A 27,375-nucleotide genomic window follows, 5' to 3' on the forward strand; every position below is an offset into this window, starting at 1 on the left:
GGGAAAGTGAGAAAGCAAGCCACCAGGTCCGGGACTTGAACCACGGTCAGCCACGTGGGAGTCCAAGCCCCTAACCATCATGCCACCTGGCAGCCCTGCCTTGTGTGTTTTTCAACCCACCGAGTCCATGACTCAAACCATGCAGTCAGCCATCTGGGATCCAAATACCATAACCTCTGTGCCACCTGCTGGATCTGCAGTTTGCTGATTTTTAAAATATAAGTTCTTGTCCTTTGAGCACTGAGTATATTGCCAGTCACTGTGGTATATGCTCTATATGGATTATCTCATTTAAATCCTCACCACAGCCTTATCAAGCAGTACTACAATTAGCCCCGATTTAGAGATGAGGAATCCAAAGCACAGAGGGGTTAACCTGCCGAAGATCATATTGCTCATAAGTGACACTATGATTTGATTCCTGGCGATCTGATTTTAGACTCAGGTTCTAATTGTTAAACCATACCATATCATTTTGCTGAATTTTAAAGCGTGCTAAAAGGAATTCTGTTTTATATCTGACTTACCACAATTTGCCTCAGAACGGTTGTTCCACACAGCTTCCCTCTCAGTGTTGGTGACTATGTTTCTGCAGAACGATTTCTGCCTGCCAACCTCAGCAAGACAAAACATGATCAGAGAAGGTGAAAAGATCACTCTTAAGGAAAGTGTAGTCAGATTCGTTTCAGTAATTCTCTCTGAATAATGGTATAACTTTCTTAGATTCTTTATTTGACCTAGCTTTATTATAGTAAAAGGGACCTACAACATTTGGGTCAAAGAAAGTATTTTTTATAAGAACAGTGAAGGTATTTTTATTTCCTAAGATCATTCTTCCAAAAACTCAGTGCTCTTCCCTGAAAAAAATAGAGGTAGCAGAATTGTGTGGCTTAGAAGAGCCTTCTATTTGCTAACCTGAATGTAACTTTAAGAAAGTTCATATGACAGTAAAGCAGTATCTCCATTTAATGAATTGGGAAGTTATAGTTTAAAGGACTGATTTACACTAAACTGGCAACCAGTAGATTTACCATTCAAGCCCAAGCAGCCTGACTTTAAAGCCCTTGCGCTTATTCAGTCTCTTTAATGGATTTAAGTTGCTTATCTAAAATTTCTGATACTCGGTTAATAATGTTGTGAGAAGCAAGTGACACGGTGTATATGAGCTTGTAAGTGTATTCTGTGATACATACGATCTATTTTTCCAAGCATATTTGAGTACCTGTTCTGTGTCAGGGAGTGTGCTGAGTACTGAGTTCACAAAATATATTCATTGATTGATAGATTGATTAGAGAGGTTTTTGCTATAGAGCACATGTGCTCGCCAGAAAGACAGAGAGAGACAGAGAGACAGAAAGTGAGAAATCACCCCTCGGGGGAATGGCCATGCCGCAATCCCTTCTCCTCGATTCTCTTCTCAGAATCTTGGGTATGCATGCACACGGGCGTGGCGTGAGTTTAAGCCACTGGGTCCAGGACCTGAACTGCAGTCAACTACATGGGAGTCCAGCAACATTGCTCTTACACCAACTGCTGTTACCTAAGTTCACAATCTTAAATCATACACCTGCTCTTTAAAAACTGACACTGTAGGTAAAGGGAGCAGCATGAACAAGGCGAATTTTTTCCTAAAACCTGTCTATGAGATAGTGTACTTACACTCTGATCGTAGCACACAGTATTTGACATGTATGAGGCCTTTAAGTAGCTCCTCTTGCATCTCCAGACATGTCCGTCAGCCTAGCTTATGTCATCAGTATCACCATCATGATAAGTATAATCATGGCCTCTGTCTTTACCTAGGCCTTAATGTTTCTTATATAATAACATCTTTTAAATCCCCATTTCATCTGTGGTAATTGTTCATTCTTTTAATTACTTACTACCTGAAGTACTAGCTGGGAGAGTTTGCCTTTAAATCATCCTTCTCCCTGTTATACAGAGAAACGGTTATATCCTTATGTATATTCACAGATGGCAGATGGATTATCAAAGAGAACCTAAATGTCAGGGTACATTTCTAGTATTCCAATCAGCTGACATAAAATTTTCAGAAGAGAATTCTCTAAAATATAAGTAATCGCTGTAGATTATTATTATTATTTCTTTTTTTGGAGAGGTTTTTCGCTATAGGGCACGTGTGTTCGCCAGACAGACAGACAGAAAGAGACAGAAAGCGAGAAATCACCCCCCAGAGGGGATGGGCATGCTGCAATCCCTTCTCCTCCATTCTCCTCTCGGGATCTTGGGCACGCACGCACACGCACCCGGAGTGAGTTTTAAGCCACCGGGTCCAGGACATGAACCACAGTCGACTACATGGGAGTCCAGCGACATAGCCATGATGCTAACTGCTGGTTCCCTGTAGATGATTTTTTAACAGAAGCCAAACACTTGGAATTTTAGTGCTGAAGACACTGTCCTAGATATCATCAGAATACCTTTGTACAGGCTCCAGCAGGTGGCAGAGTGTTAGGTCGCTGGAATCCCACATGGCTGATCACCATTGGAGTCACGAACCTGATGGCTTGAAACTCACACTGGGCATGTGTGTGTGCATGTCCAAGATCCTGGGAGGAGAATGGAAGAAGGCAGGATTGCGGCATGGCCATCCCCCCTTAGCCCCTTGGGGGTTGATTTCTCACTTTCCCTCACTGTCTCCGTCTCTCTCTCTAGGCACATACTCTAGACAAAAACCTTAACAACAAAATAAAAGAATATCTTGGTACATAAGAGGACTCCTATGCTTCAGGAGTTTTGATCTAATAAGTCCTTAACAACAATTTACTATTATGTAGCCCATATAAAGGGTACAGAGGAGATCAAGTTGATTTCAGGCTCATACAGAGTTAGCTAGGGTAGAACATAAATAGGCGTAGATGGGAGGGAAATATACGCACTGTTAAAATCTCTTACTGCCCAGAAAGGCACAGAATATTTTACCAGGGAGATGAAGTATCAACTAGTCTGACCAGAGCAATAAGTTTATTTAGAGGGCAGTAGAAGGCAGGATTCTGGGCACATGATAGGAACACAGCCTTGATTGTGTGGTACATGCACTGTTTTTAAGAAAGATCTTTTCGGGATCAGTGGTTGGCATAATGGCTATGTCTCTGGACTCCTATGTAGTCGACTGCAGTTCGAGTGCCAGACCTGGTAGCTTAAACTCAAGCCAGGCACATGTGCATGCATGCCCAAGATCCCGAGAGGAGAATGGAGGAGATAGGATTGCAGTATGGATTTCTCATTTTCTGTCTCTCTCTTTCTAGCAAACGCATGCGCCCTTTAGCAAAAACCTGTCCAAAATTTTTTTTTTAATGTTTTTTTCCTGAAGTGATACCAGCTAAAGGTATGTACACAGGCAGACCAGTGTATTCAATTTAAACATGAAAGTTCGAACTGGTACTGAGATTTCAGGAAAGGTTCAAATTATTTGTTTGTTTGTTTATTTAAGAGAATGATTTTTGCTATAGGGCATGTGTGCTCGCCAGAGGGACAGAAAGCAAGAAGCTATTCCCCATGGCCACACCGTAATCCCTTTTCCTTTCAGGATCTTAGGCACACATGTATACATGCACACACACCCGGCATGAAGTTTAAGCCAACACAGGTCCATCCGGGACTTGAACCGTGGTTGACTACATGAGAGTCCAGCAACGTAACCATTATGCCATCTGCTGGTCCCCAAATTATAATTTAAAATAGTGAATTTTTTTAAAATTTGGTACATAACAGGATCTATGGGTCAAACAATTATTAATGATTTTTGAGAAGTTATTAAGAAAAACTTCTCACTGGCCCTTGACTTTGGCATCTGAATTCCAGCTGTTTTCCTGGGACTGAAAGTAGTTCTAATGTTATGGGGCTAGAGTTTAGAGAAAAAGGCCAACTTCTTTAGCTATTTCATAAGATAAACACATTTATTTTTCTGTGCAGCTCTATTTTTGTCAAACCAAGATGTCAAATTATCTAGTTTTCTTTGAGAGAATCAAGTCTGGAGTCAGGTCTTAACCTGTGTACTTTTCTTTGGATCTCTTATTAATATTTTACTCTTATAACTCTGTATATGTGTATGCTAATAGAAGCAAATGAGATACCAGCACAATCTTAATTTAATAAGGGCAATAATATGTGGTTTCTTTTTCTTATGGTTAGTTTTCCTTGAAAGTTTTATGGTTAACAGGTTCTGTTGTTTCAAGGTGTTCCTCCATGATAGGAATCTATCTTAATGTAGGCATTTTCTTCTTAAAGAATTTTCTTCAGGAGATACTACATCATTAGTGCAAGAAAAGATACTAAGTGCACCCACACATGCCGTTGGTGATGAAGAGATTGCGGAAGTAAATGCTAATGATCAACCAGAGGCACCGAAGCTGGGTCTGCAGTCTTTGTTCTCACTTCTACGGGGTGACGTGGAGCAGAGTCCAGCAACGTAACCATTATGCCATCTGCTGGTCCCCAAATTATAATTTAAAATAGTGAATTTTTTTAAAATTTGGTACATAACAGGATCTATGGGTCAAACAATTATTAATGATTTTTGAGAAGTTATTAAGAAAAACTTCTCACTGGCCCTTGACTTTGGCATCTGAATTCCAGCTGTTTTCCTGGGACTGAAAGTAGTTCTAATGTTATGGGGCTAGAGTTTAGAGAAAAAGGCCAACTTCTTTAGCTATTTCATAAGATAAACACATTTATTTTTCTGTGCAGCTCTATTTTTGTCAAACCAAGATGTCAAATTATCTAGTTTTCTTTGAGAGAATCAAGTCTGGAGTCAGGTCTTAACCTGTGTACTTTTCTTTGGATCTCTTATTAATATTTTACTCTTATAACTCTGTATATGTGTATGCTAATAGAAGCAAATGAGATACCAGCACAATCTTAATTTAATAAGGGCAATAATATGTGGTTTCTTTTTCTTATGGTTAGTTTTCCTTGAAAGTTTTATGGTTAACAGGTTCTGTTGTTTCAAGGTGTTCCTCCATGATAGGAATCTATCTTAATGTAGGCATTTTCTTCTTAAAGAATTTTCTTCAGGAGATACTACATCATTAGTGCAAGAAAAGATACTAAGTGCACCCACACATGCCGTTGGTGATGAAGAGATTGCGGAAGTAAATGCTAATGATCAACCAGAGGCACCGAAGCTGGGTCTGCAGTCTTTGTTCTCACTTCTACGGGGTGACGTGGAGCAGCTGGATTCAAGAGTACTTCCCCTTTGTCTTCATCAGGTACCATGTAACTCTTTACTTTTAACCTCAGGAAAATTCTGGTACTAGTGTCTATTAGAGTAATCTGAAATCCAATTTTCTGTTAATTGAGTTTGTCCCACCCCTCACTGGTAAGCCCAGGGAAGGTGACCCTGGATCAGTGGCTACTGGGAAACACGGCATAGTACTAAGTGGTGGCCAGACCTTGGCCTCGGATAATCCGTGATTTAGTAGACAGTAGTAGCTAACTCCTTTTACTCAGTGATTAAGCTGTATACAAATAGAGTCACTTTAGCAAGAGCTTCGTAAGCACACCTTGGTGCCAAAAGCTGTACTGTGCACTGGGAAACAGTTACTTAACAGGGTGTGTCCTTAAGAGAACCACTGTGGAATAGGAGAAAGCGTTATGTAAGTGTAAATGTTCTGTATTCTGCATTTACTGTTCAGGTAAACACACATATATAAGCTTCAGCAGCCCAAGGTGGGTGATTAACCTTGCCCTGTAGGCATTAGAGGAAAGAAGGTGACTCTTGAGCTGGCTTTTACAGGGTGATTAGGCTCTTACTAGATGAACCAAATGAGCTGTTACAGGAGAGATCAACCTGTGAAAGGCATGGCTGAGATATTTATTATTGGAGTTTTAGGGGAAAAAAAAGACACAGGAGATGAAATTGGATAGTGAGGCAATACGGCATTACTTTCAGAGGATGGGAATTTTGTTTTTGTTTTTTAATTTGCTGTAGGGAATGTACACTCACCTGAGACAGACACACAGAGATGGCTGTGCCACCATCCCTTCTCCTTTCAGGATTTTGAGCACACACGCACATGGACCCAGCATGTTTTTCAAGTTACCAGGTCAAGACTCAAACCATGCCACTGGTTGGTCCAGAAGTTTTTAATTATGAGAGGGCCAGAATCAAATTTGTGTTATAGAGAAATAACTCCTCTGAGGAGTAAGTGGGTAAATTAGAAGATGGCAAGCCGAAGATGAGGAGGCCTTTAGGACAGTAATTTGGGGAGTTTTTTTTTTACATAGGAACTAAATCAGAAAACATTAAAATATTTATGGTCTACATTTTTATTTTCACTTAAGAGGAAAATAATTGGGGACTAGCCTGTGACGTGATAGTTCAGGCAGCTGATTTCCACATAGTCAACCACACAGTTCAAGTCCTGGACCTGGCAGCTTGAAAAATACACTGGGCACATGTGCCTGCATGCCCCAAATCCCGAAAGTGGAAATGGAGGAGAAGGGATTGTGGAGTGACCATCCCCGTGGGGAGGTGCTTTCTCACCTTCCCTCTCTCTCCCTGTCCCGTCTCTCTCCACCAAGTGTACACACCCTATAGCAAATTCGGAAAAAAAAAAAAGAGAGAGAGAGAGAAGAAAGAAAATAATTGGCGTATGGGAACAAACTTTTGCTATTTATTTCATTTTCTTCTTTTTTTTTTTTTTTTTTTTTCTCTTTTTTTGGAGAGGTTCTTGCTATAGGGCGCATGCACTCGCCAGACAGACAGAGAGACAGAAAGCGAGAAATCACCCCCCAGGGGGAATGGCCATGCTGCAATCCCTTCTCCTCCATTCTCCTCTTGAGATCTTGGGCACGCATGCACACGCGCCCGGCATGAGTTTTAAGCCACCCGGTTAGGGACGCAAACCGCGGTCAACTACATGGTAGTCCAGTGACATAGCCATTACGCTAACTGCTGATCCCTCTTCTGTTTCTTTTAACTGTGAGAAGTGAGTATTAAATTTTAAAAGGTCAATAGTTTTTGTCCCAAGTCGGGAAAATGTATATTTTTACAAATTTATGTTGTTAACTTTATGGAATTGAATGCCTTTGGGAAAAAAACGTACTTTGGGACCGGCAGTTGGCCAGCTGTGGTTTGAGTCCTGGACCTGGTGACTTGTTTTCTCACTTTCCCCTTCTCTCTGTGTCTCCCTGGTCAAATTAAATAATAATAATAATAAATAAAGTTAAATAATTATTCACCAAAAAAGAAAAAAATACATACACTTTTTGGCCTCTCAGGCATTACTAGATTGCCTTAGTTGGAGAGCACCACCAGCCTCAAGGCAGCTTTCTACTTTTCCAGACTTTGTTGCATTTGCACAATGGAATCCATATTTGCAAAGGATAGTTATACTGTCATTTCATCCTCCAAGTGGTAGGACAAAATTATCTCCTACAAGTGGAGAAAAGGAGACTCCCTCACAAAGCAAGTTCCTCATAATGCTGGTGCTAAAATTTACTTCACTCAGTGCATCTGTTCTGAGAATGATCTGAGGGAAAGTTAAATATGGGCTATGTATTAAATAATGTTACTGTATTGATTTGTAATTTCTTGATGGTTATATGGAAGAATATCATTGTTCTTGGGGGATGGCTGCAAAAATATTTAGGGATGAAATAACTTAATGCCTGCAACTACTTAAGAGGTTTCCATTAAAAATAATTTGTATAAGAAAGAGAGACAGAGAGAATGCAAAGTTGGCAAAATGTCAATGACTGACAAAGGCTAAAGGCTGTTGATCTTACTCTTTTGAACAGTTATGTAGAATTTTAATAAAAAACTGGGGAAAATATATTTGGAGTAAAGGTAAAAATAACAAGCATAGACAGATATTTGCAGGGAGTTTTTATCACTGGACTGTTACTATATTAAAGGTAAGAATCATCTTTTTGACCGACTGGTGATCGTACAGCAGAAGTAGATCTGCTAGAAAAATCACATCAGGAAGATGATGATTATCTTGACCGGGCCCGAAGATTATTTAGATTTTCACATCTCAAAGTAAAATTCCTCTTGCATCCGCTGGGATCATTTTGCTGAGCTATGTAGGTTGTGATTTCTAGATACCTCACCAACTGTCCTCTTCCAGGAAAGGAAGGGACTTAGTAAATATCGCAGTGGTTGGGAGCAGAGCGGATGCAAAGCCCCCGCAGAGGGCCAGTGCTGGCTCTGCCTTTTCTGTCTGCTGAGATTGTGAGGAAGCATTGCTTTCCTTCCCATGGTGGACACGGCCGGTGGAAATCAATGAGAGCTTGTCGGCCAGAAAAACATGAAGAAAACTCAGGAAATTAGCAAGGGGAAAAGGAAAGAAGATAGCTTGACTACCTCTCAGAGAAAAGAGGGACTCTGAGATCATGCAACAAAAGCCAAAGGCAGCTAATGAGAATTCTGTGCAGACAAGAGAGAAACAATGTCTGGCTATTTGGAAAACCTGAGCGCTACTGCCAACTACGTGTATCATAAGCTCTAACATTGAAATTTTGTAGATTGAGTAGTTAGCACATATGTTATAACTTATCTTTATAAAACTGTCCATTTTAACCTTTACCTTTCAGTGTGATATTTTAGAATCATTCTTTGAAGAATAAAACATTAGCCATGCATGTAAAAAAAAAAGAAAGAAAAGAAAATATTACAGTGGCTTTAAAGCATGGGCTTTTGGCACTGCCACAATAAGCTAAACTGTTTTTGTTTTCTTCTTCTGTAAAGTTGTAGAGAATTAAGTGAGATGATGCATGTAAAAAGCACTTAACATAGTGTTTTTAATACACCTAAAAGCCAAGTAAATATTAAGCTCTGTAACTCCACCTGTACTGCTTCAGATTTTTTTAAAAAAGAATTATTTTACTTAATTTTATTTATTCATTCATTTAATTTTTGACCAGAGAGAGAGACAGAGAGAGAGAAAGTGAAAAAGCAAGCTACCAGGTCTGGAACTGGAACCATAGCCATGTGGGACTGTCCAGTGCCTTAACCACCACGCCACCTGCTGGTCACTGCAGTGCTACAGATTCTAAGATTGCTTGTTGGGGGACCAGCAGTTATCGTAATGGCTATGTCGCAGGACTCCCATGTAGTCGACCGCGGTTTGAGTATTGGACCCAGTGGCTTAGACTCACGCCGGGCACATGTGCATGCGTGCCCAAGATCCTGAGAGGAGAATGGAGGAGAAGGGATTGCGGCGTGGCCATCCCCCCCACCCCCCCGGGATGATTTCTCGCTTTCTGTCTCTCTGTCTCTCTCTGTCTGTCTGGTGAACGCACGCGCTGTATAGCAAAAACCTCTCCAAAAAAAAAAAAATATATATATATATATTGCTTGTTGGAAACTTAGATCTCTTCGGCAAAGAGATGCCGAAGACTTTAGAAAGCTGAGAAGTGGGACCAGCAGGTGGCATGGTGGCTGGGGCTCTGAACTCGAGTCCCAGACCTGTCAGCACACACACACACACACACACACACACACACACACACTCTCTCTCTCTCTCTCTCTCTCTCTCTCTCTGGTGAGTGCATCTGTCCTATAGCAAATTTAAAACTAATAATAATAAATTAAATTTTTAAAAATAAGAAAGCTGAGAAGAAAGCTAACAGGATGACAGGAGCCAGTGATGGCTCCCTTCTCAGCCCAAGAATACAGAATATCCTGTAACATCGTCCAAGGTACACATAAGTCAGGGAGGGGTGCAAGTACATTTTATGCATTTCAGTAATTCTCAGCACATCACACTGGGACTAAGGACAAAAGTGCCTTTTACCAAGATTCTCAAGTTGTAGATATTTTGACAAATTTTAGCATTCTCTCTCTCAAACACACATTTTTTTCACTGAAACATTTTAAAGTAATTTTTAAGCATTCTGTCATTGTCACCCCTAAATACTTACACATCTGTTTCGCAAGAACAAGAAATACTCTCCTATATAAACTATAAGGACATCATCAACCCCAAGAAACTAGATGTTGGTACTGTATTAGTATTTAAGGTACAGCTCATCCAAATTTCCCCCAAATGGTTCACAGGTGTTCTGTTTATTTTTCTTTCAATCCAGGATCCAGTGAAGGATTGCACATAGTACTTGATTATTAAAATTCTTTAGTCTCCTGTAATCCATAAAGAACAGTCTCATGCCCTTTTTAAACTTTAGTATTGCTACTTAGGAAGAGCTCAAGAATTTTCATAGAAATCCCATAATCAGGATTTGTATGATTATTTAATAATTTGATTCATGTTGAAATATTTTTTGGCAAGAATTAAGGCTAGGTATCATTCTATTGCATTGTAAAGGTTACCAGTGGTCAGTCCTCAATTTTTATCTAATTGTGGCTATTAGAAGCTTTAACAAATCAATTCCATACTCTGTTTTTTATTTTTGTGGATTTTTTGTTTTTGTTTTTGTTTTTTTAGCTGCCAGAGTGTACATGTGCTTACCAGAGAGAGTAAGAGTCCCTTGATGGGGCTTGGTCATGCTACCATCCCTTTTCCTGCATTTCTCCTTTCTGTCAGAATTTTGGGCATGTACACACATACACCAGTGTGTTTTTCAGTCCACCAGGGGTGAGATCAGAACCACGGTTGGGCCACATGGAATCCAGCCCACTTACTCTTCTCTCACTAGCCATGCCTTCTCAGGTTCATTTTCCCAGTCCCCGTATTTCATTCATTTTTCAACATTGGAGCGTTTCAAGGTTAAGTTCTTGAATCTCTTCTCATTTTTACACCTAATTCCTAGGTGATTTCATCTAATCCTATAACTTTTTTCCTATTTATTTCCAGGACTGCAAACTTAACTATCCAATTGCCTGAAATCACTGATGAGCATTTCCAACTTAAAATGCCCAAAACCAGACTTTGCTTTTTCTCCCAAATCTGCTGCTTCTCTGATCTTCCCCCCCTTTTATCAGATGTCAACTCTGCTCTTCCAGTTGCTGAGATCAGATACTTTAACGGCACCCTTTTCTACTATTCCCCATGTCCAAATCCAATCCATCAGCAAGTTCTGCAAATCTCCCAAGTGTACATTGGAGGAAACACACATATTCTTTCATTGCTGTCATCTCAGTACAAGACACCATCATATCCCACTTGGATTCTTGCAGTAAATTCCTCACTGTAGAAAGTTCTTTGCTTTTTACTCCTCCTCCTCCTACTTTCATTTAGTTTTTTTCCCCTACAGGACCATCACTTTGGTCCAGATCATTCATAATTGAGGGCTAGCCTGTGGTGTGGTGGTTAGGGCAGCTGGATCCCACATAGCTTACTTCACAGTTCATGTCCCAGTGAAAAACACTCAGGTGCCTGTGTGTGCCCAGAATCCTGAGAGGAGACTGGAAAAGAAGGGATTGCAGCCTGACCAACCCACTAAGGGGGTCAGGGGGATTCTCACTTTGCCTCTCTTTACTTGCTGTGTCTCTCTCCAGGTGAATACACATGCCTTATACCAAACCTAATAAGTAAGTCATTGAGAGAGATCTCTGTACTCCACTGCACCAAGTCCTCCAGTGGCTTCTCTTCTCATTCAGAGTAAAAGGCAAAATCCTCACCATGGCCTACAAGGTCTTATATGATCTGGCCCTGTTACCTCTTTTTTTTTTTTTTAACAATTACTTGTTTACTTAATTTTGTTTGTCATTAGTATTTATTTTTTAATTTGGCCAGTAGGGGGGAGAGAAAGAGAGAGAGAGAGAAAGAGAAAGTGTAGTTGAGAAAACAAGCCACCAAGTCTAGGACTCAAACTGCAGTCGACCCTGTGGGAATCTAGCATCTTAACTACCATGCCACCTGCTGGCCTCCCTGTTACCTCTTAAACCTTAGTTCCTTACTCCTTGTCAGGTTTACTGGCCTCCTTGCAGTTCCTTAGTAATACAAGAATGTTCTTATTTCAGATTATTTGGTACCTTCGCTCTACCCTTTCTCAGGAAGCCATCATAGGATATGCTCCAGCAAAACACAGGAATAAAGCAAAGAACAAGAAAGTGTGAGATACAAGAAACTGAGAATCCTAGTCAGGAGAGAGGAAGAAATCTCTAGGTGAAGGAAGATTTGCAGGTGACATCTATATTCCAGAAAGGAGATTATAACCTGTCCTGTTGAGAGCAGATCAGAAGTCTGGTGAAAGAATTGTCCTATATCTGAATATTTGATGTATCTGAATGTAATGAGAGAAGATATAGAATTTTGATGGAGTGTTTGGAGTTGTATTAGTAAAGAAGTACATGAGAAACCGTTCATGAAAAAAAAAAAAGGAAAAGAAAAAAACACCAGGGAAAACCACACATTTTTTTGGAAAGGAAAAGTAATTATAATATATACTATACATATACATATATATATATACACATACACACAAATATATACACACACACATAAACAGTAAATATTTTTATAATAATATTAGCATGCATTAAATTGACTACAGTGTGATGATGCAAGGTGGATATGTATGTGAGAGAAAGAGTATGTTTAGGGTTGGGGGGGAGGGGAGCAAAGGACTCAGTCCTGACCCACCAAATCTGAAAAATCTAGAAATAGTTAATATAAGCATAATACTTACAGATACAGCGGCTTAAAGAAATAAAAATAGAGGAGTATGGAGTCCAGGCTTGCACTTGAGGGTAGAACAGAGGGACAGGGTAACTGTCTTTCTTAACAAACCTTATAGAACTCGTTGCCTTAAGATAAGTGCTTGTGAAATTTTGATGAGAATAAGGCAAAACATTATTATTCAGGAGTAAGGTAAAAAAAAAAATACTGTGTTTATCATGGTCACAGTGGGAATGGATAAGGAAGACTGAGTACTTTGGAGGAATCACTAGGATTTGGTATGAAAAAAGATAAAGAAGAAAGCAGAGATGACCGAGATACCCAGTTTGGAGGAATGGTAGTACTGTTAACAGAAATAATGAATTCAAAAAGGGAGGAGAATTACTTTGGGAAACATTGTTATTTTTAAAGTGTCAGTTATACTGAATCACATGCTAAAGGCCATTGGAAATATGGCTGTAGGTACTTCAGGAGTGTACTTGTATTTTTAGTTCTTGGAGCTGTTAAATATTCCATTTAAAATTTTTATTCTTAGGTATGAGTAATCTTTTATACACTTATTTAGTTATTATGATTCCAGATTAGCTTTAAGTGTGAAAGTGGAGCGAGCTTTTTATATACAAATGAGAAAAGCTTACACTGAAACTACTAGGCAAGAAATGAATCGTTTGAAATCCTAGAAGCCACTCTGTAAGGTTTTGGCTAAAAGATTCACCTCTGGGGACCAGCAGTTAACGTAATGGCTATGTCGCTGGACTCCCATGTAGTCGACCGCGGTTCAAGTCTCAGACCCGGTGGCTTAAAATTCACACTGGGCGCGTGTGCGTGCATGCCTAAGATCCTGAGAGGAGAATGGAGGAGAAGGGATTGCGGCATGGCCATCCACCTGGGGGATGATTTCTCACTTTCTGTCTCTCTGTCTCTCTGCCTGTCTGGCAAGCACACGCACCCTATGGCAAAAACCTCTAGAGAAAAAAAAAAAAAGATTCACTTCTGTCTTAGTCCCATTGGAGCTGCTGCAGCAAAAATACCACAGGCTGCATAGTTTATAAACAGTAGAAATGTATACGTTCTACAGCTGGAAAGTCCAAAATCAAGGTGCCAGGAGAGTGGGTATCTGGCAAACAGCTTGCTCTCTGTCCTAGAAGAAATCTTTCTGCTGTGTCTTTAAAGGCAAAAGGGGCAAACAAGTTTCTTGGCCTTGTTTATAAGCACACTAATCCCGTGAGGACACAGGCTGCGTGACCTTATCACTTCCCAAAGGCCTGCCTACGTCTTAGTACTACCACACTGGAGATGAGGTTTCAAATTAGGAATTTGGGGGTGGCACAAACATTCAGACTAAAGCACCTGCCTAATTCTCTCTGCGTTGTTCCCGGTAGGTAAAAGAAGCATGAAACCAGGATAACCTAAAAACCAGCTCTCTCAAAATGGTTTTCAGCTTCTTGACAGAGTTCTACTCTACATCTTGCAGTCATGGTTCATACTCAGACTCAAAAACCATTTTAAGCACTTCTTACGATGCACTGGGTATTTATGGTATGAGTATGTATTGGGTCGTCAGAGAACTCATGAGATACTTTTCTATGCAAAAATGCTTCATGACTTTTCTGACAACCCAATATATACTATGTATGCATTCTCTTTTTTTTTCAATCCTTACAGCACCCTTCTGTTATACAGATATAGGTATTATTGTCCCTGTTTTTGTTTTTGTTTTTTTTCTAAGAATTATTTTATTTAACTTTATTTTTTATTTTTAATTTGACCAGAAAGGGACAGAGTGGGAGAGGGGTGAGAAAGCAAGCTACCAGGTCCAGGACTGGGGGATCCAGTGCTGTTAACTACCACACCACCTGCCGTCCCTATTGTTCTGTTTTAAGAGAAGAAATGGTTTGAGATGTGAAGTGACATCTCCCAGGTCACACAGCTGTGAAATGGTGGAACTAAAGTATGGATGAGAAGTTAGGTAATGCACCTCCAAACCCCACATTCTCTTTTGCTATACCGGCCACATTTCAGATTTAAACATATGAAAATGAAAGAAAAATCACATCTTCTCTTGTCCATCTAGACTTGCTGGGGGTTTCTATAGGAGAGTATTCTGTGTGTGTGTGTGTGTGTGTGTGTGTGTGTGTGTCTGTGTGTCTGTGTATATGCATACAATTTTATTTATTATTTCTATTATTTTTGTTTCTTTTTTTTTTTTTTTGGAGGGGTTTTCGCTATAGGGCGCGCATGCTCTCCCCTTTCATTGCTGTCATCTCAGTACAAGACACCATCATATCCCACTTGGATTCTTGCAGTAAATTCCTCACTGTAGAAAGTTCTTTGCTTTTTACTCCTCCTCCTCCTACTTTCATTTAGTTTTTTTCCCCTACAGGACCATCACTTTGGTCCAGATCATTCATAATTGAGGGCTAGCCTGTGGTGTGGTGGTTAGGGCAGCTGGATCCCACATAGCTTACTTCACAGTTCATGTCCCAGTGAAAAACACTCAGGTGCCTGTGTGTGCCCAGAATCCTGAGAGGAGACTGGAAAAGAAGGGATTGCAGCCTGACCAACCCACTAAGGGGGTCAGGGGGATTCTCACTTTGCCTCTCTTTACTTGCTGTGTCTCTCTCCAGGTGAATACACATGCCTTATACCAAACCTAATAAGTAAGTCATTGAGAGAGATCTCTGTACTCCACTGCACCAAGTCCTCCAGTGGCTTCTCTTCTCATTCAGAGTAAAAGGCAAAATCCTCACCATGGCCTACAAGGTCTTATATGATCTGGCCCTGTTACCTCTTTTTTTTTTTTTTAACAATTACTTGTTTACTTAATTTTGTTTGTCATTAGTATTTATTTTTTAATTTGGCCAGTAGGGGGGAGAGAAAGAGAGAGAGAGAGAAAGAGAAAGTGTAGTTGAGAAAACAAGCCACCAAGTCTAGGACTCAAACTGCAGTCGACCCTGTGGGAATCTAGCATCTTAACTACCATGCCACCTGCTGGCCTCCCTGTTACCTCTTAAACCTTAGTTCCTTACTCCTTGTCAGGTTTACTGGCCTCCTTGCAGTTCCTTAGTAATACAAGAATGTTCTTATTTCAGATTATTTGGTACCTTCGCTCTACCCTTTCTCAGGAAGCCATCATAGGATATGCTCCAGCAAAACACAGGAATAAAGCAAAGAACAAGAAAGTGTGAGATACAAGAAACTGAGAATCCTAGTCAGGAGAGAGGAAGAAATCTCTAGGTGAAGGAAGATTTGCAGGTGACATCTATATTCCAGAAAGGAGATTATAACCTGTCCTGTTGAGAGCAGATCAGAAGTCTGGTGAAAGAATTGTCCTATATCTGAATATTTGATGTATCTGAATGTAATGAGAGAAGATATAGAATTTTGATGGAGTGTTTGGAGTTGTATTAGTAAAGAAGTACATGAGAAACCGTTCATGAAAAAAAAAAAAGGAAAAGAAAAAAACACCAGGGAAAACCACACATTTTTTTGGAAAGGAAAAGTAATTATAATATATACTATACATATACATATATATATATACACATACACACAAATATATACACACACACATAAACAGTAAATATTTTTATAATAATATTAGCATGCATTAAATTGACTACAGTGTGATGATGCAAGGTGGATATGTATGTGAGAGAAAGAGTATGTTTAGGGTTGGGGGGGAGGGGAGCAAAGGACTCAGTCCTGACCCACCAAATCTGAAAAATCTAGAAATAGTTAATATAAGCATAATACTTACAGATACAGCGGCTTAAAGAAATAAAAATAGAGGAGTATGGAGTCCAGGCTTGCACTTGAGGGTAGAACAGAGGGACAGGGTAACTGTCTTTCTTAACAAACCTTATAGAACTCGTTGCCTTAAGATAAGTGCTTGTGAAATTTTGATGAGAATAAGGCAAAACATTATTATTCAGGAGTAAGGTAAAAAAAAAAATACTGTGTTTATCATGGTCACAGTGGGAATGGATAAGGAAGACTGAGTACTTTGGAGGAATCACTAGGATTTGGTATGAAAAAAGATAAAGAAGAAAGCAGAGATGACCGAGATACCCAGTTTGGAGGAATGGTAGTACTGTTAACAGAAATAATGAATTCAAAAAGGGAGGAGAATTACTTTGGGAAACATTGTTATTTTTAAAGTGTCAGTTATACTGAATCACATGCTAAAGGCCATTGGAAATATGGCTGTAGGTACTTCAGGAGTGTACTTGTATTTTTAGTTCTTGGAGCTGTTAAATATTCCATTTAAAATTTTTATTCTTAGGTATGAGTAATCTTTTATACACTTATTTAGTTATTATGATTCCAGATTAGCTTTAAGTGTGAAAGTGGAGCGAGCTTTTTATATACAAATGAGAAAAGCTTACACTGAAACTACTAGGCAAGAAATGAATCGTTTGAAATCCTAGAAGCCACTCTGTAAGGTTTTGGCTAAAAGATTCACCTCTGGGGACCAGCAGTTAACGTAATGGCTATGTCGCTGGACTCCCATGTAGTCGACCGCGGTTCAAGTCTCAGACCCGGTGGCTTAAAATTCACACTGGGCGCGTGTGCGTGCATGCCTAAGATCCTGAGAGGAGAATGGAGGAGAAGGGATTGCGGCATGGCCATCCACCTGGGGGATGATTTCTCACTTTCTGTCTCTCTGTCTCTCTGCCTGTCTGGCAAGCACACGCACCCTATGGCAAAAACCTCTAGAGAAAAAAAAAAAAAGATTCACTTCTGTCTTAGTCCCATTGGAGCTGCTGCAGCAAAAATACCACAGGCTGCATAGTTTATAAACAGTAGAAATGTATACGTTCTACAGCTGGAAAGTCCAAAATCAAGGTGCCAGGAGAGTGGGTATCTGGCAAACAGCTTGCTCTCTGTCCTAGAAGAAATCTTTCTGCTGTGTCTTTAAAGGCAAAAGGGGCAAACAAGTTTCTTGGCCTTGTTTATAAGCACACTAATCCCGTGAGGACACAGGCTGCGTGACCTTATCACTTCCCAAAGGCCTGCCTACGTCTTAGTACTACCACACTGGAGATGAGGTTTCAAATTAGGAATTTGGGGGTGGCACAAACATTCAGACTAAAGCACCTGCCTAATTCTCTCTGCGTTGTTCCCGGTAGGTAAAAGAAGCATGAAACCAGGATAACCTAAAAACCAGCTCTCTCAAAATGGTTTTCAGCTTCTTGACAGAGTTCTACTCTACATCTTGCAGTCATGGTTCATACTCAGACTCAAAAACCATTTTAAGCACTTCTTACGATGCACTGGGTATTTATGGTATGAGTATGTATTGGGTCGTCAGAGAACTCATGAGATACTTTTCTATGCAAAAATGCTTCATGACTTTTCTGACAACCCAATATATACTATGTATGCATTCTCTTTTTTTTTCAATCCTTACAGCACCCTTCTGTTATACAGATATAGGTATTATTGTCCCTGTTTTTGTTTTTGTTTTTTTTCTAAGAATTATTTTATTTAACTTTATTTTTTATTTTTAATTTGACCAGAAAGGGACAGAGTGGGAGAGGGGTGAGAAAGCAAGCTACCAGGTCCAGGACTGGGGGATCCAGTGCTGTTAACTACCACACCACCTGCCGTCCCTATTGTTCTGTTTTAAGAGAAGAAATGGTTTGAGATGTGAAGTGACATCTCCCAGGTCACACAGCTGTGAAATGGTGGAACTAAAGTATGGATGAGAAGTTAGGTAATGCACCTCCAAACCCCACATTCTCTTTTGCTATACCGGCCACATTTCAGATTTAAACATATGAAAATGAAAGAAAAATCACATCTTCTCTTGTCCATCTAGACTTGCTGGGGGTTTCTATAGGAGAGTATTCTGTGTGTGTGTGTGTGTGTGTGTGTGTGTGTGTCTGTGTGTCTGTGTATATGCATACAATTTTATTTATTATTTCTATTATTTTTGTTTCTTTTTTTTTTTTTTTTGGAGAGGTTTTCGCTATAGGGCGCGCATGCTCTCCAGACAGACAGAGAGAGACATAGAGACAGCGAGAAATCACCCCCCAGGGGGGATGGTCATGCCGCAATCCCTTCTCCTCCATTCTCCTCTCAGGATCTTGGGCACGCATGCACGTGCACCTGGCGTGAGTTTTAAGCCACCGGGTCCGGGATGCGAACCGCGGTTGACTTCGTGGGAGTTCAGTGACATAGCCGTTATGCTAACTGCTGGTTCCTATTATTTCTATTATTGTTATTATTCATTTGCTGTAGGGCACGTGTGCTCGTCAGAAAGGGGGAGGGCAGGGGGAGTGAGAAAATAAGCTGCCAGGTCTGGGACGCTAACTGTGGCCAGACATGTGGGGGCCCAGCGCCTCAACCACCACACCACCTGCTTGCCCATATCCTGCATATATTTTTTTTTTTTTAAAGAATCATTTTATGTAAATTTATTTATGTATTTAAATTTGACCAGAGAGGACAGAGCAAGAAAGGGGATAAGTGAGAAAGCAAGCCGCCAGGTCTGGGACTTTAACTGCTGTGGGCCATGGCGGAATCCAGTGTCTTCAATCACCATGCCACCTGCTGGCCCCATTTCTGTATATTTTTTAAGCTGCCCTTTCACCTGGAAATGCTTTTCATTTTTTTTCTTAATTGCCAGAGGATAGATGTGCTTGCCAGAGAGAGAGGGAGAAAGAAAGAAAGCATTCCAATGAGATGTGGTCATGTCACTTTCCCTTCTTCATTTCTCCACCCTGTCAGGATTTCCCACACACACACACATGTGGCCAGTGTTGTTTTTCAGGATACCATAGCTGGGATTCAAACTGCAGTTGGTCATATGCGATCTGGGTCCCTTAACCACTATGCTGTACCCACCTTTTACTTAGTAAGTATTGGGTTTCATGGCACATAGTTGTTTTATGATATTAGAACTGCTATAACTAAAAAGTTTATTTCTAAAGTGACAGAAAATCTGTTTACATATGGTGGTTGAGGCCTTGGACTCCCATATGGCTGACTGCAGTTCGAGTCGTAAACCTTGCGGCTTGCTTTCTCACCTTCTCTCTCTTTCTCTCTCTCTCTCTGTCTCTCTCTGGTGAGCATATGTGCCCTGAATCAGATTTTAAAACTCATAATAATAAATAAAATTAAATAATTTTAAAACTCCTAATAATAAATAAAATTAAATAAATAATTTAAAAAAAAAAAAGACAAGCAGAATCTTGAGAATCACTTTTTCCTTTACAAAATCCTGGTAGGAAATAAGTACGGTGGGGACCAGCAGATGGCATAATGGTTAGGTTTCTAGACTGAACCTGGTGGCTTAAAACTCAGGCTGGGACATTTTGTGAAGAATTGGAGATGGAGCGGTTGTGGCCGCATTGCCTACCTCCAGCTGCAGTCGCTTTCTTTGCTTAGAACTTGGGAGCAAGAGATTCAGAATCTATCTCTTTTTCTTCAACTTCTTGTGAGATTTTTTTTTTTTTGACCTTCAGCTATACTTTTTGGCTTTGTGAGGAATCTTGCCATCAATCGCAATGGCCAGCAATGTTACCAACAAAACAGATCCTCGCTCCATAAACTCGCATGTGTTCATTGGGAATCTCACCACACTTGCAGTCAAGAAGTCTGATGTGGAGGCAATCTTCTTGAAGCGTGGCAAACTTGTGGGTTGCTCTGTGCATAAGGGCTTTGCCTTCATTCAGTATGTTAATGAGAGGAATGCCCGGCCCACTGTGGCAGGAGAGGATGGCTGGATGATTGCTGGCCCGGTTTTAGATATTAATCTGGCTGCAGAGCCAAAAGTGAACCCAGGAAAAGCAGGTGCGAAATGATCTGCAGCAGAGATATACGGGTCCTCTTTTGACTTGGACCATGACTTTCAGTGCAATTATTATGACAGGATGTACAGTTACCCAGCATGTATTCCACCGCCACCTCCTATTGCTCGTGCTGTAGTGCCCTCGAAATGCCAGCGTGTATCAGGAAACACTTCACGGAGGGGCAGAAACTTCAATTGTAAGAGTGGACGACGAGGATCGTCTTCCAAGTCTGGAAAGTTGAAAGGAGATGACATTTAGGCCATTAAGGAGTTAACCCAGATAAAACAAAAATTGTATTCTCTTCTGAAAAACCTGGGAAAAAATCAAAAAGGAACAGAGCAAGCAAACAGCTGGAGTTGATCAAGGATGATGAAAAAGAGGCTGAGGAAGGAGAGGATGAGAGAGACAGCGCCAATGGCAAAGATGACTCTTAAGCACATAGTGGGGTTTAGAAACCTTACCCATTATTTCTTTACCGAGGCGCTTGTCTAAGATCAAAATTTTCCCTAGATCCTCTCCCCTAGTATCTTTGGCACATGCTCACTGTTCTCCCCATCTTTGCCCTTCCCACGTTCATTAATTCATACTACCCTGCACCTGGTCCCATTTCACTTCTTTTGATGCTCCTAGTAGTTCTGTTAAGTCTTATCCTATAATTTTGCTTTTAATTTTGATACCTCTTTACGACTTAACAATAAAAAGGATGTATGATTTTTATCGACTGTCTCCAAAATAATCCCTTGTTACACAAGGAGTACAGATCTTTTCATTCACTGATGAGTTCAGAAGTTGCTTCCCTAACTGCAAAGGCAGTATCATCTAGTTGAGTAGCACCTGAGAGCAGCTTTGAGTTAGAAGTATGTCTTATGCCCCACATTAGAGTGCCTGTAGGGCTGTTCAACACAAATCTAACAGTGTATCTTTGTGAGTGGGAGTTGGCATGTCAAATGCATCCTCTAGAAAAGAGTGTAATAGTCTTAAGATTTGTTTTCTAAAGTTGTTACTGTGGGTTATTTTTGTGAGCAGCCTGATGTTAGGTACCTTTTCCCTCAAAATGAAGAAGTCCTTATTAAACCGGGGTTGGGGCGTGGGGACTCAGTCTGGGCACATGTGCATGTATTCCCAAAATTCCAAGAGGAGAATGGAGAAGAAGGGATGGCAGTGTGGCCATCTACCCTTGGGGGTGATTTCTCGCTTTTTGTCTCCCTGTCTGTCTGGTGAGCACACACCCTATAGTAAAAAATCTCTTAAAAAAAAAAAGTATGGAATTTGACTTTAAGTTGGAAATTTAGAGAGGTGATTGAATCCAGTCATCTACACTACTTAGGAAAAATGTTAGGTCTGTAGGCAAGTATGTACTTGAAAAGCCTGTTGTTTCCACTGGGGAATTTAGAAAAATCCATTTCTTTTTATTGCTAGCTTATATAACAGATTTGACAAGTACTTTATTGCCCTTTACATTGCAGTTACCTCAAAATGGAGATAATGATCTATGAAGGGATACCTTTTTTACTAGAGACTTAGTAAGAATCAGCATAAACTTTAAAAAATTGAAAGAGGAAATATTCCAACACAAGTTTGTACAAGAATTTATAATAAATACTTTTAGTTTTGATAAACTGTTAATAAAGTATCTATATAAAAATCTAAAAATGTGAGTTTTTAGATAAAAGAATTTTTTAATTTAAAGCTTCCTTAGAATGAATCTAGGGACTAGCAGGTAATGTGGTGGTGAAGATGCTGAATTCCCATGAAATCCCAAGAGGAGAATAGAGGAGGGATTGCTGTGTGGCTATCTCCTCTGGTGGATAATTTCTTGCTTTTTCTCTCTGGCAAATAAATGCATGTGCACTGTGGCAAAAACCTTTAAAAAAGAATGACTCTAGTAAGGGACAAGCTGCATTTGGGGACCATGTCCTGAGTTTCCAGACCCCCTATCTAGTGTTATTTACTGTGTGCAGCACTTCGTACATATCTTAAATGTCTCTACTAGTTGTTCGCACTTTGCCCAGTCTTTTCTTAAATATCAAAACAGGGACCAGCAGATGGCAAAACAGCTGTGTCACTGAACTTCCACATAGTCGACCACAGTTCAAGTCACGGACCCGGCAGCTTTAAACTTATACCAGACATGCGTGCATGTATGCCCAAGATCCCGAGAGGAAAATGGAGGAGAAGGGATTGTGGCATGGCCATCCCCCCCAATGGATGATTTCTTGGTTCCTATCTCTCCGTCCCTCTGGCAAGTGCATGCATGGAATAGCAAAAATCTCAACAACAAAAAAAAAGTCAGGTCCCGGGAAGTTTTAAACCAGTAGTTTGTGCAATAGAAATGAAATGCATGGGGTTTAAAGGTCTCACATGATGTAATATAGTTTAAGTTTTTAACTTACAATGGAGAGAATCGTTTTGTTTTTTTTTTTCACTTATATTACACTTTATAAGCCTCTGCAGCAGTTTTCTAAGTTTTACAGGTTCTTCCAAACTTTAATGAATAAGGGAAATTTACTTTTATTTCAAATATATTGGGAAGAATGAGGTTGTATAAAGACCAAAGAATGTCTGTGTTTACTTTGCTTGAGATGAGTGACTTCAGAATTATGTCCTATGCCTACTGTCAGTGTTTTTATCTGAACTGATAAATGTAGTTAAATAAGAGTTTTCTTAGTTTGCTCTCAGAGACCTTCAGTTTCTAGGTCTTGATTTCTCCCAAATTTATCTTTTCATCTAAATGTTAATCTAATTCCCTCTGTTTTGTTTGTTTTTAACAGATAGCTGAGTCCTATTTCCAGGAGGAGGACTGTATCCTTTTCTTCATTACAAAAAGAAACTTACAGAACTCTTAGAGAACCATCCATTTTTAAAAATTGATGTATACTTTATAGACAATAAGATGTGCAAATGTTATGGTTTCAGTGAGTTTTGACAGTTGTATGTCACATTAAAAAGCAAAGTATAGAAAATTTTTGTTCTTTCAAAAAATTCCCTCCCTGGAACCAGCAGTTAGCATAATGGCTATGTCGCTGGACTCCCACGTAGTCGACTGCAGTTCGCGTCCCGGACCCGGTGGCTTAAAACTCATGCTGGGTGTGTGTGCGTGCGTGAGAGGAGAATGGAGGAGAAGGGATTGCGGCGTGACCATCGCCCCTGGGGGATGACTTCTCGCTTTCTGTCTCTATATCTCTCTCTGTCCGACTGGCGAGCGCACATGCCCTATAGCGAAAAAACCTCTCAAAAAAAAAAAATTCCCTCCCAAATTTGACCTCCCATAAATAAACCCTAATTTTACCAAAATTAAATATACTCAGAAGGGGAGGGGGAGCACATATTGATGAAAAATAAAATTTTTAAATCATTTGGGTTTTCTTTCTTTTGAATTAAGCACATAAACAAATCAAATGATACATATTCATGCTGTAGTACTTGTCAGGTATGTTACATGTAGTATATCACATGACTCTTATTGCAGCTGTGTAACTGCAAAGGGAAGATTAATTCTTCGTTAGTGATGAACAGAATAAACATTTCTAGCGAGATCATGAGTTAATTATTTTTAGAGAAAAGATTTCTGCCCTCATTTTTATCAGTTTCCATTTTATAAAATGCTTTGCCTCTGTGAGAATAGAACAGCGTATTCTCTCTTAAAAGAATGTATCAGAAGCAGCTGGTTTTCCATATTCGTGCCATTTGCCTTTCCTCCTAGCCTTGTTGACCTTGCCCACATTCCTACCAGCCTGAGGGATAAGTAGTTACTGTCCTGAGCCCTGTTAAACAAAATGTGATACAACTTCAGACAATGCCAGCTTATTACTAAGTATGGTGGAAATCTAGTTCTGGCGGAAATGAAGATGGAACTCTCTTTTTTTTTTAACCCAAATAATGAGGATGTGCTGTAGCACAGTGTAGACTGGCAGCATCAGTAGCCCTGGGAGCTTGTTAGAAATGCAGATTCAGAGGCCCTCAATCAGAACTTACGGGGACCAGACCCATGGATCTGTATTTCAACAAGTTTTTCAGCTGTGTGTTGTATTTAATAAAGTTGGAGAAACACTGGTGTTTTTTCATGGGCAGAGGAAAGAAGGAATTATTCCTCCTCCTTTTTGGCCTATTTTATGATCCTTGGGATATCTTTACAACTACAAAAAGACAGAGAGGACCAAATCTCATCATAATCCTGGAAAGGACAAAAATTGAAACAGCTTTTCTCCACTTTATTTTTGGGTCAACATTTAGAACATTGCCCAAAGGAAGATCAGCCGTTGGAAAACGTATCTTGGCCTCAAAAGATGCAAGTATGTGTGATACAAATGTGAAGGCAAAAATTCATTAGAAGATCTACAGGGGAAAAAAGGGGAGGTTCATATTAATAATTATGAAAATCACTGTGGCAAATTAATTAAATTTTTATATAAGATTCATTTAATTTTTGTCCTGTCATTGTTTTGGCTTGGAATCTTTTAGTCTTATGGGAGGAAGCATTCAATGGGAAATAAGTAAAATATTAAAATGGATTTGAAACCAGAAACAAATGCTTGATTAGAAAGAGCACATATTTACTTGACAGAAAGTAATTTTATTTTTTATTTATTTATTTTTTTTTTGGAGAGGTTTTTGCTATAGGGCGCTTACGCTTGCCAGACAGACAGAAAGAGACAGAGACAGAAAGCAAGAAATCATCCCCCGGTGGGGGATGGCCACGCCGCATTCCCTTCTCCTTCATTCTCCTCTCGGGATCTTGGGCACGCACCCACACGCGCCCGGCGTGAGTTTAAGCCACCGGGTCTGGGACGCAAACCACGGTCAACTACATGGGATCCAGCGACATAGCCATTACACTAACTGCTGGTCCCCAGAAAGTAATTTAAGGAGAAAAAACATAAAGATTCAAAGAGTCCATGTGGGTCCTCTTCCAGTCAAATTACTTTTCTTTAAAATTTTAATAATATATTTTAATCCATTACATTTATATATAGTATCATAACATATAATCTTATTTTATTTGAAGTTCTTTTATACATTCAATCACATTATTTAACTTGCAAAGTGAATATTCCATCATGTGTACATTTCTCCTCAGTCTAGTTGATAACACTAAAAAGTTATCTTCAACAGGTAATACCCCATTTCTTTGTCCTATTAATGCTAAGCTCTCTATTTTTCTCCCTAATGTCCTTCCTCAGACTCTACTCCTTCACCCACCCTCTTCCCACACTATATCCAGTATTCACAACCATTTACTGTGTTTCTATGTCCTTTAGTCATTCAGTTTTGGTCATAGAGTGCAGACACACAGTATATATTAAGTGGAGACATACAGTGTCTCTCCTTCATAACCTAGCTTGCTTCACTCAGCAGTCAGTCTTCCATATTCATCCAATTTCTGTCAAAAGCCAGAGTCTTTTTTTTTATGGCTGAGTAGTATTTTATAGGGACAGAAGAATTCTTAGTTGGAAAAGTGCTTGCACATCGATGTTTATTGCAGCATTATTCACAATTACTAAGACGTGGATCCAACCCAGATGCCCACAAACAGATGAATGGATTGAAAAACAGTCAAATTACTTTTAACTGGTAGGATTCTGCCAGGAATATGTCAGCAAGCAGGTGTTACTTGAGCATTAAAGCTTTCCTTTAGTGTCTATTTTTTATTGATAGTATGAAACCCAAGCAGTTACTGCATAATATGCTACATTAAAAACTACTTCAGGTCAGCAGATGGCATGGAGGTGCAGGAAGCTGGATTCCATATGGTGGGCTGCATGGTTCAAGACCAGGAGGATTGAAAATCATGCAAGGCATGCCTAAGATACTGAGAGGAGAATGGTGGAGAAGGGATTGCAGTGTGGTAGTTCCCCTTGTGGGGGCAATTTCACACTTTCTCTCACTCTCTCACTCTGTCTCCCCTTGGTGAGTGTACATGCCCTATAGTAAAACTTAAAAAAACAAAACAAACAAAAAAAAAAAACCTATTTTAAAACCAAGAAGTAGTATTTATTTATTTTTAAAGTTTCTTTTTTCTATGAGTGAGAGACAGAGAAGGGGATAGACACCAACCCCAACAGGGTCCCAGTGCTGTGATCCATCTTGAGTCTTAAGGCAGCCCAGATCTCATGTGCTCAGCCTATTCAGGGAAATTGCTGGATTGAGAACCTTCCCATACGGATTGCCTCACAGAGTGTTGCATTTTACTCCTCCACCATTGTCTGGCCCCAACATTACTTTAGATATGTTTCAATGTAAAAATATTTAGAGTCCTTTAATTTTGGGGAAAACCACAAATTTCTCAACTCTCATAGGACATTCCTTTTCAGATATGGAGCTTAATGTAAATAGTCTGGATTTCTCTTTTCCTCAACTTTAATGTTCAGATGAGAAAGCAATGAAATTCATTCAGCTTGAACGATTATATCATGAACAGTTGCTTGCAAATCTCTCTGCCATTCAAGAACAATGGGGTAAGTACAGACTAACCCAATGTGGAATTATCAGTAAGCTAACAAATCGCTATCTAGAAAGTTAACATATTTGACCTGATTTTGTAAGTCAAGAAATAGATGTTTCCATTGTCAAGGTAATATTGCAAAGAACATAGAATTTTTAACATAAGACTATTTATTATGAACTTTTTTTTCTTTGTATTTTTTCTTTCTACATAAATGCCAAAAAATAACAGTTGTGGCTATTTACATTTCTTAAAATCATACCACATGATTTACTGGCTAATTTAGTCTCCTGGATGATATTTACTTATATTGAAAAGTAATCACCTAGCTATTTCTAACTGTGTTGACTCTTAAGTTGTTAGAGAAGATAATTTTGTATGCTAATTTTTGTCAGTGGTTGCAGATAAGTATTTTTTGCTTTCTAAATATGGTTCATAAGAGCTAATGACTAACAAATATTTTAAATGTAGAAACAAAATGGAAAACTGTACAACCACATGCAGTTATGTCTCCAAGAAATTCAGAAAAAGGATTTAAAGGTGAAGATTTTGAACGGCTTACTAAATTCTGCACAACACATCAAGA

General features: G+C 39.6%; 1 protein-coding gene and 1 pseudogene across 1 annotated transcript in view; both read left to right on the forward strand.

The window, feature by feature from the left end:
* CNST (consortin, connexin sorting protein) overlaps positions 1–27,375 on the forward strand; it is a 101,628-nt gene that overhangs the window by 47,105 nt on the left and 27,148 nt on the right. The window contains 4 exon segments of the mRNA XM_014591114.2: positions 5,026–5,231; positions 23,119–23,149; positions 26,716–26,802; positions 27,261–27,375. Coding sequence (XP_014446600.2) covers positions 5,026–5,231; positions 23,119–23,149; positions 26,716–26,802; positions 27,261–27,375 — 439 coding nt within the window.
* LOC102473605 (heterogeneous nuclear ribonucleoprotein C pseudogene) lies at positions 19,818–20,852 on the forward strand (annotated as a pseudogene).

This window comes from Tupaia chinensis, unplaced genomic scaffold (assembly GCF_000334495.1).
Source record: "Tupaia chinensis unplaced genomic scaffold, TupChi_1.0 Scaffold000532_1, whole genome shotgun sequence".
NCBI lineage: Eukaryota > Metazoa > Chordata > Mammalia > Scandentia > Tupaiidae > Tupaia > Tupaia belangeri.